At 46.0% G+C, this 13,993-nt stretch overlaps 1 protein-coding gene across 1 annotated transcript; it reads left to right on the top strand.

Moving 5' to 3' along the window:
- The first annotated feature begins 50 nt into the window (after positions 1–50).
- HDAC3 (histone deacetylase 3) lies at positions 51–13,516 on the top strand. The gene is made up of 15 exons (XM_073221859.1): positions 51–192; positions 298–380; positions 1,756–1,898; positions 5,601–5,682; positions 5,815–5,871; positions 5,992–6,047; positions 6,438–6,571; positions 7,112–7,192; positions 7,536–7,609; positions 7,774–7,838; positions 8,915–9,004; positions 9,131–9,189; positions 9,446–9,525; positions 9,831–9,988; positions 12,871–13,516. The coding sequence occupies exons 1-15, from the start codon at positions 138–140 to the stop codon at positions 12,938–12,940; spliced, it is 1,287 nt and encodes a 428-aa protein (XP_073077960.1). The 5' UTR covers positions 51–137; the 3' UTR covers positions 12,941–13,516.
- Positions 13,517–13,993: the final 477 nt, after the last annotated feature.

Raw genomic sequence — 13,993 nt, 5'->3', positions numbered from 1 at the left:
GGCGTGGTCTAGAGGGCGGGGCCTGGGCCTCCAGGTTCCGCAGAAGCAGGCTGCGTGCTTACGCAGCACGCAGGGCTGGGGGTGGGGCAGGCGGCCGGGAGGGCGGTGGAGGCGAGGGCCCTGGTCCCGCCTGCACCATGGCCAAGACCGTGGCCTATTTCTACGACCCCGATGTGGGCAACTTTCACTACGGTGAGGAGCAAGGTTGTACGGGAGGGGTTTTGGGAGGCCGAGGTTTCGAGGCGGGGGCTACAACTTCAGGTCTGGGAACTGACGAACTCTCTCTCCCATCCCCAGGGGCTGGGCACCCTATGAAGCCCCATCGCTTGGCATTGACCCATAGTTTGGTCCTGCACTACGGGCTCTATAAGAAGATGATCGTGAGTCCCGCCGCCTCTGAGGGGGGGGATTCAGAGTGGGGGCGAGCTGCGGCCCTAGGGATGGGTAGGCAGCACTGAATGCACCGAGTGGGACCCACTCCTGCGGTGCGGGGGGAGGCTGCGTGGGGAGAGCCAGGAGCGCCCTCTCCCCCACGTGCAGTGTTGGTGAGTGCTTCCGCTGACTTAACGGGATGCCTTTTCACCTTAGGCTGGCCACCCTTTGACCTCAGGTGGACAAACCCTAGGGTTAGGGTTGGGTGGTGCTGGTTTGAAGGCAGAAGGTGTTTTCCTCCTCAGTATTTTACCACGTGGGCAGTGTTGTGGCCTCAGGGAGAGGTGCTTGATCACTGTATCTGGATGTGAGGTTTCCCTCAGTTTCTACCCCTTGTTCTCTGCCACCTCTCTCCACCTCCAAGGAGCTAGAGCTCAGGGGAGGACTCTCCAGACCTGCGTGTAAATGTGTATGTGTGTGTGGAGAGTAGGGGATGTCCTGGGTATTTCTTTTTCAAGGTAGGATACCTCCACTTGATTCTACTTAATTGCAACCCACCCCTCCATCTCCCAGATGTGTATATATATATATATATATATATATATATATATATATATATATATGCTGTCTGTCCTTAGCTTGGAATTTACAGCTGCGATTTGTGATTGTAACAGTTAAGCTCAACCCTTATGCTTTGCAAGAGGAATTAGTCACTAGTATGAATGAGTGTCCATTGCTTATTCTGAGGCACAGACAAGTAAACTGGCCATAGAGAAGGCTGAGGTGATGTTAGTGTGTGAATCTGTTAATCCCTTGAAATTGTTTGCTGGTATGTACCTGTGTGCATTTTCTGGGCAGAGAAAAGCTTTTTGTTCTTGTCTAACTTCTAAAGTGTGCAAACCCCTCAAAAGATAGTAAGTCTCTGGTTTAGCACCTTGGCACCTTGAGTTTTAATTCAAAAGTTGTCATATATCCCATATTAGTGGACTCCAAAATTAGGACGAACTTAGAGGAGAAAGAGGACAGAATCAGAGCCCAGGGGAAGAAAAGAATATGGAATGGATCAGGAATAGGAGATCCGGGAACAGGGCAGGTGGGTTGAGGCTCAGGGTTGAGAAGATAGGAAGGGCTGGGCTGGAGATGGGAGGGGGAGGGCAAGCCCAGTGGTCTGTTGGGGGCTTGGTCAAAATAACCCACCTGGCTAATAGGAGCTTCTCTTCTTCACTGACCTTTACTTCATGGAATAACAAAGATGGGGGGGAAGAGCAGACTGCTGTGCATGGTTTTGGACAGTCCCTGGGGCTGGGTTCAGTGTGGGTGGTCTTACCCCAATTAGTTTGTGGGATTGACCATGCCTGGGTTTACCTGTGTTTCCACCCCGAGGTCTTCAAGCCTTACCAGGCCTCCCAACATGACATGTGCCGCTTTCATTCTGAGGACTACATCGACTTCCTGCAGAGAGTGAGCCCCACCAACATGCAAGGCTTCACCAAGAGCCTTAATGCCTTCAACGTGGGTGATGACTGGTGAGGGGAGGACTGGCACTTTGATGCCATTTCAAGGAGAATATTTGCATGAGGTCTTGTGGCAGCAGTGAGAAGCTATGAAGGGGAACTCGCTTGTCAGTGACTCGTCGTTTACTCATGTGCTTATTCAACAAATGTTGGTCATTTGCCCTAGGCCAGGCCCTGTTCTAAGCGCTTGAGATGCAATGATAAACAACAACAACATTTTAATATTATAGTTGTGCTAAGTCCTAGGAAGGAAAGGTACCTGACAACTATGATCGTGTACACTCCGGAGTTACCCACCTAGGAGAGGGCTGGTCAGTGAAGGTTTTCTACAGGACGTAGTGAACACCCAGGAGGATAAGCCGCGAGGGGAGGAGTGTCATGGCAGGAGGGATAACATGTGCTAAGGGTCTGTGATAGGGTAGAGTATGACTCAGTTGAGCAGAAAAAGTCCAGCCACAGGACATGAAGAGAAGCGTGGTCTTAATCAAGTCTAAAGAGAGAGGCAGGACCTTTAAAAAGTAAACAGCCCCCCCCCAAAAAAAAGTAAACAGCCCTATTATGAGTTGGGGCTTGTACCCCTAAAACAGAAGGAATTCATCAGGATTCTTTTAAAAGCAATAGATTTGAAAACATCAGGTTTACATTGAGCTTGTATCATATGAGGAAGCCTCCGAGTTAGGCCCTGTGGGGAAGAGAGTGAACAGCCAAGATCCATGATCCTTGCTTACATTCTAGTGTATATCCATGAAAATATTGTGACCATGACAGCTACCACTTACTAAATTTATTTTTGAACTTTTTATTAGGGAAAATTTCAAACATTTCTGAAACTAGAATAGTGCAGTGAAAACCCTATATATCCATCACCCAGCTACAATACTTATGAACAAATGGTCTGTCTTAATTCATATGTATCCTCTTACATTAGATTATTTTAAAGCAAGCTGTAGAAGTCACAAGTCACATCCTTTATTCTGTAAATACTTAATTATGTATTCCTAAATGATTCTCTTTAAAAAAACAATATCATCACACCTAAAAAATGAGCAGTAATTACTTAATAGCATCAAATATGCAATCAGTATTCCCATTTCTCCAATTGTCTCCTAATTTTTTTTGCAGTTGATTTATTTAAATTAGGATCTGAACAAGGTCCACACGTTGCATTTAGTTGATATCTCTTAAGAGTTTTAATCTGTACCATTTCATTCTCTCCCTTGAATTTATTTTTTGAAGAAATCAGGCTGTTGTTCCTATAGAGTTTCTGCAGAGAGTGAGCCCCTTACAACAGTTACTCTTTATTGAGTGCTTATTCTGTTATGCTGAGGATTGTCAGTACATCCTCTTAATTCTTGCACCAACCCTGAGATGGAATAGTCCTTTTCCTGATGTTAAGCATAAGTAAACTGAGGAGATTTAGGTCACAGACTGAGTGACAGAACTGGTCAGTGGAGGTGGCAGGATTCAGATCCAGAGCCTAGGTTTTTAAACACTGCACCATTTTCCCAGGAAGATCCTACCAATAGAAGCAGCTTAGGCTGGAGGACAGAAGCCAACTCCTTAGGCTGGCTTTGAGCGTCTCCCCAACCCTATCTCTGCTCCTGCTGTACGGTGCCTTCCTGGAATGCCCTTTGCTCCCCACTCAGCCTCTCCAGGGCCTTCCTAGCCTTCACATTACCAGGAGGCTTTGCACCATGAAGCCTTCCCTGACCACACCAGCTGCAGAAGTCTGTCCCCCACACACTGCACTCCTTTAGCGTTCAGCCACGTGCTCTCTGGGGAGGTTTCTTGGGTTTTTATTACTGCTGCTGCTGTTTCTGAGTTCACTTGATAGGTCTGGGCATGCAGAGTCGGCCCTCAGGCCACAGCGAGGGCCCTGCTGTAAATGCTTTGTGCAGTGTGGGAATACTACCGACAGGGCCCTTTACATTCCATCTGTTAGAATGTCAAACTTAAGCCATAGTTGTGTTTTTCTGTGTTTCAGATGAGAATCAGTTTTCCTTTTTTTTTTTCTTTGAATTATTTTTTCTTTTAACTGCCAGTGGCAATTTCAGCTCCTTTAGCTATTTCTTCTGGTATTTATCTTTGGATTTCAAAATAATAATACTAATCTGCTGTTACTAATAGTCTGTAATACTTAGGTAATGCCTACTGTACATCAGGTACTATTTTAAATGCTTTACAGTCATTACCTCATTTAACCTCCACAAGCCCTATGAAGCAGGGTCTATGATTGTCTCCTTTTTACAGATGAGGACACTTAGGTACAGAAAGGGTAAACAGCTTGTCCAACCTCAAGATCTTTGGTACCGATGGTACCAAACAGGTTGTCCAACCTCAAGATCACTGGTACTGTTACAGAGTCAAGGTTTGATCCTAGGTAGTCTGGCTCCAGAATCTGGGCTCTTAATCATACTACCATGCTATACTGCCTCCTAGAACATGCTTATATTGTTATTGCTTCATTTATCAATTTTAGGCATTATCTATTAAGCTCTTGGTATGGGAGATGAGCATTTAGTCTTCTCACATCATCACCCTGGCTTCCCCTCCCCTCCCAGCTTCATAATATGTCATAATTTTTATTAAATAGGTATTCTATATTTACATTACTATAACTTTGAAAAATTCATTTATTATTGAGCCAAATTAGTATGCTATGATTTAATCTTTTTTCTTGTACAGCTTTTTGTTATTCTGGAGCTGATAATTGCATTATGTTTTCATTTGCTTAGTTTTCTAGGTATCATTCACTACCTCCTCCCAAGCCCTTTGAGAAACTACCCAACTCCCTACAGTTCTCTTTTTCACATGGTCAATTGTGTCACCTGCACTGTTTCCTTGGAGACCCAAAACAAGGGATTTTTTAAAGCTTCTCCTCTTTTAAAAGTCAGGTTTATGAAGGTATAATTTGCATACAGTAGAATTCACCCTTGTTAGGTACAGAATCCTGAGAGTTTTGGCAGAATATGTCGAGATATAGATGATTTTATCCCACAAAGGTCTCTTATACCCTTTTGTACTCTATGCCTTCTTTCCACCTTAGTTCCAGGAAACTGCTGTTCTGAGGTCTGTTCCTGTATTTTGCCTTTTCCAAAGTGTTATATAAATGGAGCCATATAGTATGTAATATAACCTTTTGTGTCTGGCTTCAAGCATCTCCTTTTCATAAAGAATCAAGACGGTAACAATTATTGCTAACGTTTACTAAAGACTTACTAGATAGCACATGCTGTGTTAAAGGCTTCCGTGGGTTATCTCATTATTACAGCATACTGTTTGGCTCAATAATTAATGTATATAGGAATACAACTCATTCATAAAAATGTGTGACTATAAAGAATATTATTGAAGATTATGTTGAAATGTGATACACATGGAAGAATCTTTTAAGAAGAACAAAGTTCCTGTTTCCTTTCAACTTACTTCCTTTTGGCATGTGTGCTCCAGTACTCAGAAGCCGCCTGCTTCTCTCCCCAGTTAGGGTACAGACTCCCTGGCAGATTTAAATGCTTCTTTACTTCCTATCCAGTGCCTCACACAGGGCTTGCTTAGTTTGGTCCAAAATATTTGTTGAATACATTTGCAGATAACTCGGACATGTCGGAGGGAGAGAGTGTTACCGAAGGATGGTGACTGGAGGGGTTTGGCTGGGGTAGAGGTAGGGAGGGCCTGCAGAGAGGAAAGGCCCCAACTTGGTCCTCTTCCCTGCAGCCCAGTGTTTCCCGGGCTCTTTGAATTCTGCTCCCGTTACACAGGCGCATCTCTGCAAGGAGCAACCCAGCTGAACAACAAGGTGACAATGGCCCCGAGTCCTGTTCCCCTTTCCTGCGGGTCTTTGGACTCAAGGCCTCAGCCCTGACCCTGAGCTCCCAGCTTTGGGGATGGGCAAGGAGGGAGAATTATGAGTTGGGTGTTTGTTTTTCAGATATGTGATATTGCCATTAACTGGGCTGGTGGTCTGCACCATGCTAAGAAGTTTGAGGTGAGTGAGGAAGTGATGGGGGATACAACAGCTACCCTAGGGTAGGCGGTCAGGATGACACCAGGGGGCAGCTAGGTGGAGGAATATTCTTCTCATTGTAAGACCACTGTCTCACCATAGGCGTCTGGCTTCTGCTATGTCAATGACATTGTGATTGGCATCCTGGAGCTGCTCAAGTAAGTAGCCTGGGAGAAGATGGGGGGACTTATGAGACTCTTGGCTGAGGAGGCCTTTCAGACTGCGCTGGTCCTGACCCTGAGCTCCACCCCCACGCTAGCTTCTTCCAGGTTCTTGATGCTTTACTCGGGCGACCTCCTCCTGTGCTCTGCTGCAGACTCCCTGCTGCGTGCTCGCGCTCGCGCCTTCTCTGCACATCCCTCTCCTGTCCCTGCCTCCAGGCTGCAGCCCCAGGGTCGCCCTTAGGGAACTGGTGGTATTAGGTTTCAGGTGACTGGGCCGAAGCAGGCTCTTCAGAACTCCAGACCTTGTGTTTGGGAGGCATGAGTTGGGAGTTTTCTTCTTGGGGTTCACTTCTGCCTCGGGCCCCAGCTCTGCTGTCACCCCAGGTACCACCCTCGGGTGCTGTACATTGATATTGACATCCACCATGGTGACGGGGTTCAGGAAGCCTTCTACCTCACTGACCGGGTAATGACGGTGTCCTTCCACAAATACGGAAACTACTTCTTCCCCGGCACAGGTATGAAGTACGGATGACTTGACTGTCCCTTTTGCAGCCCTCAGCTCCTTATACCGTGGCTGCCTCCTCCTCAGCCTTCAGGTCTCGACTCACGTGGCCCCACCTCAGAGCAGCCTCTCCTGACCGCCCCAGTTAAAGTAGTCACCCCTTTCCCCATGACTCTGTCACATCGCCCTGCCTGTTTCTCTCAGAGTACTCAACAGCTATTTGTATTTACTGTGGTGTTTTTGTTCGTCTGTTTCCTCATGCCTACCTCCCCCTCATGCCTACCCCCTGAGCGTAGAAGCTTGGTGGGATTCCATTCACTCCATTAGTTCTCTTTACCTCACTGCCTAGTACATAGCCTGGCTCATAGGAGGCCCTCAGAAAGTATTTGCTGAATGAATGCAAGCTGCAAGAGACCTAGTGGCTTTAGGGAGTTGTGTGGTGGAGGTACAGAGGTGGAGTGAGAGGCCCTCCGAGTTCAGGTTGGGAGTGAAGAGGCTGGGCTGTGGGTGCCCCTCTGCACGGCTCCCACCCCCACCTCCCACTGGCCTGTAGGTGACATGTATGAAGTTGGAGCAGAGAGCGGCCGTTACTACTGCCTCAATGTACCCCTGAGGGATGGCATTGATGACCAGAGTAAGTATTAAAGTCTTTTTCCTGCACATCAGGCCCCTTCTTTCTCTCCTTAAATTAACCCCGTCTGCCTGGTATTGTATACTGGTGGGCCAGGTGTGCAGGATGAATGAACCCCTCAAAAGTTGTGTGCAGCATATCATGTGTATGTGCATTTGTCTCGGAAAAGAGTCATTAGCTTTCATCAGTTGTTCAGAGGGGCCTGGACCCCCTCCAGAAGTTCAGAACCACTAGTTCTTTGGGTTGCTGCTTTCCTGGGCTACATGCTCTCTCAACCCCTTCTCCTTTGTTCCCTGTCTCCCCATCCCCTTGGGGTGCCAGGTGCCCATCTTTGGCCCTCTCCCAGGTTACAAGCACCTTTTCCAGCCGGTTATCAACCAGGTGGTGGACTTCTATCAACCCACATGCATTGTGCTCCAGGTAATACAATCAGTGCCTCCTCGGAAAGGCTCTGCCTAGGCTTAGGGGGAGAAGAGCACGGAAAAGGAGAGCTCCTAGGTTGGTGGGGGAAGGGCGGGGAAGGGCATCTGGGACTTTCTGATCAGTTGTCTCCCTGCAGCTGTTGGGTACTTTGCTTTTTGCAGTGTGGAGCTGACTCTCTGGGCTGTGATCGATTGGGTTGCTTCAACCTCAGCATTCGAGGGCATGGGTAAGACTTGCCCTCCTTCCACTCCCCCAGGTCTTTACATAGCCTTGGACCCCAGTACTTGGAGTGGGAATAGTTAGAGAATGAGCCTCGCCTCCTTTGGGGGCTCAAAAATAGCTAAAAATTGTACTTGAACCAGAACTGTCACCTTGAACAGGGTTCCCCAGCTGGTTATACACATTCACAGTAGGTTTTTGTTCACCTAGTATGTTGCAGGCATGGTAGCAGGAGATAGGAATGCAATGGGGGAAACTCCCATGGAGTTAATAGTTTTTATAGGAAACAGACAAAAAATGAGTAAGCAAAAAAAATCAGTAGATTGTTATAAATCCTCTAAGACCTGTGAAGGAAGAAGATAGAAAGATAAGACGTGGGCTAACAGTGGGGAACCTACTTTAGATAGCATGATTTGGAAAGGATTTTCTGAGGAGTTGAAATTTGAGCTAAGACCTGGAGGCTTAAAAGGAGCAGGCCGTAGGAGGAGCAAGGAGGGCCCACGCAGAGGCTCAGACGGGGAAGAGCTGGTAAAGCAGAGCCGCAGAATGCACGGAGCAAGCTGGAGGTGGTTTGAGGTGAGGCCTCGGAGGTCGGCGGCGGTGAGGTTGTGCAGAGCCTTCAGACCCCGGCAAGGAGACTGGATTTTATTTTAGATGTGATGGGAAATCGTTGAGAGATTAAGTAGGGCAGTGCCATGATCCAACTTGTGTTTTAAAGTGACTGCCCTGGCTGCTGAATGGAGAAAGGTTTGGGGCGGAGGAGGTGGCAACAGAGAGTAGATGATTTGGGTCATACTTGGAAGGCTGGAACTGACAGCGCTTGCTGGTACACTGATAATAGCTGATTAACAGGTGAGGCCCCATGGTGGGTGTTGAGCAGGACAGAGGTAGGAGTGCACTTTATTTTTAGTTTTTGAGACACAAAATGTACGTAATAAAGGGCACATATCATAAGGGTATGACTCAATGAATTTCACTACTTAGATTGAGATGGAACATTCTAGTTCCCTTGTGCCCCTTTCCAGGCAGTACCTAGAGTGTTTACTTAGCTTTTGATAACTTCCTCCACCCATTCTTTTTAAGGGAATGTGTCGAATATGTCAAGAGCTTCAATATCCCTCTACTGGTGCTAGGCGGTGGTGGCTATACTGTCCGAAATGTTGCCCGCTGCTGGTGAGTATGCTCCTTGATTTCCCTCCTTCGCCTCGCCCAACGTATGTTACTGGCTTCCTGAGAGATGGCTGGGGGTGCCCTTCAGCTCACTTGCTCAGCCTGCTCTCTTCTGCTGGTTGGTTTCAGGACATATGAGACATCACTGCTGGTAGAAGAGGCCATTAGTGAGGAGCTTCCCTATAGTGGTAAGGACCACCCCATGAATATACCTTCAACAGAAAGACCATTCTCAGAAGGCCCAGAATGGCCTGTTTGAAGGAAGATAGGAAGTTTGACACTCTCAGAGCTCTGTAGACTAAAGCCCTGGACTCAGATCAAGGAAGAGATGGGGCAGCTATAATGTAGGAGTTTTGGATGGGAAAGAAAGAGATTGGGAAGTCTTGGGACCTTCCTGTGTCTGTCCTGGCCATACCTTCTCCTAATCTCCCTCTCCCTCCTAAGAATACTTCGAGTACTTTGCCCCGGACTTCACTCTCCATCCGGATGTCAGCACCCGCATCGAGAATCAGAACTCCCGCCAGGTTAGCAGCTTAGAGAAGCTAAGCACAAGGGTGCGGGAGCCCAAGAGAGGTTCAAGATGTGGGAAACTGGAGAAACCAGGGAAGAGAAGAAAGTTCTCAGCCATCACTATCACTGTTACCAGCTGGGAGGGTGAAAGAAGAGGCAGTGGGGGTTGGAAAGAAGGACACTTGTCAGCTGGGGGACTCCAAGTAAGATTCAAAATGGGATTAAAACTTGGATGGTAGATGTGATGGGCAGCCAGAAGGGTGGGTGCCCTAGGAATCATTTGGGGGCTGCTCACACTCTAGTCCTCATTCCCAACTAGTATCTGGACCAGATTCGCCAGACAATCTTTGAAAACCTGAAGATGCTGAACCACGCACCCAGCGTCCAGATCCATGACGTGCCTGCAGACCTTCTGACCTATGACAGGACTGATGAGGCCGATGCCGAGGAGAGGGGTCCTGAGGAGAACTACAGCAGGTCTGGGGCAGGGCCTCGAGAGCAGGGGATTCCAGCAGGCCTGTTTGGGGAGGTGAAGAGGGAAAAAATAAATTGGCAAGCATTAGCTTAACTGTCCTGGCTTACCTCCTTTGATGTGCCTACTCTTTGGTTTGCTGCAATTCCATGCTCTTTTTCTTTTTGCCCTGTTTTTTTTTTTTTTTTAGGAGAGCAAGGTACAGGCTTTTATTTAGAAATAAAGTGAGAGAATAGAGCTCCTGGCTCACGCCAGGAGGGGACAAAAGAATCCTTTTTTTGCCCTGTTTTTAATGACATAAATTATATATGTACTGTAAACATTTTAAACAGCACTACAATGTGTTAAATTTGCTTGCTATTAATAGTTTGATGTGTATCTTTTCAGATAGACTTTTTCCTCTAGTTACAAATACACTCTTTAACGTGTTCATATAAACACAAATGCACATATACATTCATTCTCAAGACTTTGGGTGGTTTGTTGTTGTTTTTTTATATGCAAGTTGAATCATTCTATCCACATTGCTCTACGACTTAAAACTGGTTGTTTTCCTTTTTTTATTTTTTTTAACCAAATGGTCTTATCTTTCCATGTCAATATATATAGATCTGCTTCATTATTTTGTCAGCTATATAATATTCCATTGTGTGTATGTAACATAACCAAGTACCACTGATGGGCATTTACATTATATCCCTCCTTTTTTCCTTTTTTTTGCTATTACAAAGAATGTGGTAATGAACTCCCTTAAATACATCTCTGCATGCTTGAGTGGATTAGATGCCTATAATTGTTGCTCCTAGTTCAAAGGCTTTGTGCACTAAAATTTTTTTATATTTGCTGCCAAATTGCCTTCCAAAAGCCTGTAATAGTTTATATTCTTGCCAGCATTTTACTCCTTCCAGATTCTGAACTGGATAGGTCACTGTCCATGTGCTGCTCTCTAAGGCCCTTTGATTTATTTCCTGTTAATTTTTCCAGGTGTAATAATTGTACTGTGTGTTTTTCTTAAGTCTTTATCTTTCTGAGGTATTAAAATTTACAGATATAGTGAATTAGGGGGAAAAAAAGACCAGGATAGAATTTTTCAAAATCCCAAAACAGGCTTTTCCGAAAAATGAAGGGAAAAGACAACAGAACCCAGATGTGCAGAAACAGGTGAACTTAATGGAGAGCAGTTCTCCTCGTGTGACTGAGGGGTAACCGCAGCCGGACCCCCACAGAACTCCTGCCCCTGCTCCCAGGCAGTGAGGTTCGAGCAGGCCCTGCTGCTCACGCCGACAGGCATCTCAGTTCCTTCAGAATCTGCTTCTCAGTCTTAGAGTTTGGGCTTCCAGCTTTTTCTGGACCTGGGCTTCACTGCTTGAACTCTTGGGGCCACTCCAACCCTCTTCCTCCATGAATACCCCCTTATTTGAACTCCTGGTGGAGGAAGTACCTGAACATCTGGCCTCAAGGATACCCTTTTGACCCGTCTTCTCCTCCTCAACTTGGCCATGTCAGGTCTGGCTTTTCCCTCTGTAGTTCTGGCTTGGTGTCCGGGCCCAGTCTCTGCATCGTACCTCCCTTCTCAACAGCTAGCAGAAGCCCCAGGCCTCTTCTTGTCCTAATCCCTGCCTCACTCTCAGAGCACATGGACTTCCTGTTCTTTGATGCCTGTAGCTCCAGCTTACGTATCATTTGTAGAGTAGTAATAATAAGAATGACCGTTTTTTGTGGGTTTGCGAAGCACCAGGCTTAATACTAAGTGCTTTATATTAAAACATACAGAGCATCATGTCATCATTCTCTTGTCATCAGACAACCCAAGAGGTGGCTGTTTTCCTTAAATTACAAGAGGAGGGATCTAAGGTTTAGAAAGTTAAATGACTTTCTGAGGGTCCCACAACTAGTTCAGTATCAGGTCTAAGATTCAAGTCCGTCTCTGACTCCACCCCTTTAACCCTTGAGCACTTAGAGGTAATTGAGACATTGCTTACCAGGCAGATAGTACTTTAGTTCCCAGCTTCTCTTTGATGACTTTCCTCCTCCTTTATCACTTATCAGCTGTGGGAAAGCTAATTAAGTTATCAGTTATTTATATTCTCCCAGATAATAGTTTTCCAAAAAGAAAGGAACCAGTATTGAGTACTCTTGGGGTCTTGTGTTGCTTTTGACTTCTGTCACTCACTACAGGTTTATAATGTCATGTCTCTCCTCTGCTTAAAACTCTCCTTTCCATTGCATGTAGCAGAAAACCCAGATTTCTGACCATGGATTCAAAAGGCCCTGCATGCTGCCCTTTCCTAAAGCCCTGGTCTCATCTCCAACTACTCTCCCCCATGTGTACTAATCGAAGCCCTCCTAACCTTCTTGCTCTTGACTAAACTGTATCAGTCCCTTTCCACATTGTAACCTCTGTACTTGATTTTCTTATAGCTTGAGATGGTCTTCCTGGGATTTCTTCCTGGCCAGCTCCTTCTCAGACTTCTTCCCTTAGAACAGCCTCTCTAATATCTTGAAATTTTATCCTGTTCCTCCCATCACTCAGTCACATCCCTTTATTTCATTTTATTCATAGCACTTTCCACCATCTGAATTTATATTTATTTATTTGTTTTGTTATTGCCAGTCTCATTTATTAGGTAAGTTTTTTGAGGATAGGCAGAAATTTTGTCTTATTCTCTATGGTATTGCTAAGGCTTATTACAGTGTCTGGCACAGAGTAGTCTCTCAATAAATGTTTATTGACTATATGAATAGATGAGTGCAGTCTCTGCCAGCAGTAGGAGAGGAGTGGTTCCCTGACAAAGGAGCCTGGGAAGTGGCTCTGAGGAGGCTGCTTATGTGGGAGAAGACTGGAGCTTGGAGAGTGTGACCCTGACCTTTCCCCCTTGCCTTGCAGGCCAGAGGCCCCCAATGAGTTCTATGATGGAGACCATGACAACGACAAGGAAAGCGACGTGGAGATTTAAGAGCAACCGGGCTTGTTGTGTCCCAAGGAATTCCTTTTTACCTCTTTGTTGGGTGGGAAGGAAAAGGTGTGACTCCCCCAGCCATGGACTAGTCGCTTTTAGGGCTTTTGCCAGTGCTGGGGAAGGGTTTGGAGACTTCTGGTTTTCAAACCAACTATCCCCTTTCCTCTCCTCTCCAAGGCCTAACAATGGTACCTATTAGGGACTGGACAGAGACAAGGATGGTTGTCTCTAGGATGTTGGGCAGTGGGCCCTAGAGGAGGATCCCAGTGCCTCTGGCCCCCTTGTTCTTCCCTGCTTCCCTCCAACTCAGAGACTTTTAGGGATGAAGGGGTAGATAGGATCGAGGTTGCCTCTGACTTCCTCCTCCCCTGGGTTTTCCTACTATAGGCCTTGTCCAGTGCGGGTGAAGAGTGAGGTGTTTTAGGGGGCTCTGGTTCCATAACACTTTATCCCCAGGTGATGGGAAGTGTTGGTTTTGAGTCTGAGGAAGATTTGAAAATGTCCTGTTCTAACTTTTGTCTTTATGTCCATTTTACCACTTTTTATTCAATAAACCAGTTGGTATTTTTTGTACTTTTTGTCTTTCTAGGAATATTCTTAATTCCTGCTAGCTGCCTGTGTGTGAAGGGAGAGGAAATGGGGGTGCTGATATATATAATAAAAATCATAGTGCCATACATTCAGCACACTTGTCTTATATTAGGCCCTGTGTATGTATTCCAAGCAGATTATTTCACTCATATATAAGGAGTCAATAGAGCATCTGGTTAAGAGCTAGACAAACCTATGACTTCAGGTTTTTGAACCTGGGTGTTTAGAATGGTGATGCTAGTTGGTGAAGATAAAACTTGTCAAGTGTTTAGCACAGTGCCTGATAAATAGTTGCTCATTATCTTCACTGTCTAAGTGAAGAATGATCCTATAGTAGCCATAAACATGGACCCTTCCCTGGAGGAATTTGCAATGTAGTAAGGAGTGAGATAAATGCTATAGCAGATGTAGACAGTGGTATAAGAAAGAACTAATAGATGGGTGACCTCCTTCCATGCT

This window comes from Manis javanica, chromosome 14 (assembly GCF_040802235.1).
Source record: "Manis javanica isolate MJ-LG chromosome 14, MJ_LKY, whole genome shotgun sequence".
NCBI lineage: Eukaryota > Metazoa > Chordata > Mammalia > Pholidota > Manidae > Manis > Manis javanica.
The sequence above is the reverse complement of the archived record's forward strand: the minus strand, read 5'-3'. Positions and strand labels throughout refer to the sequence as shown.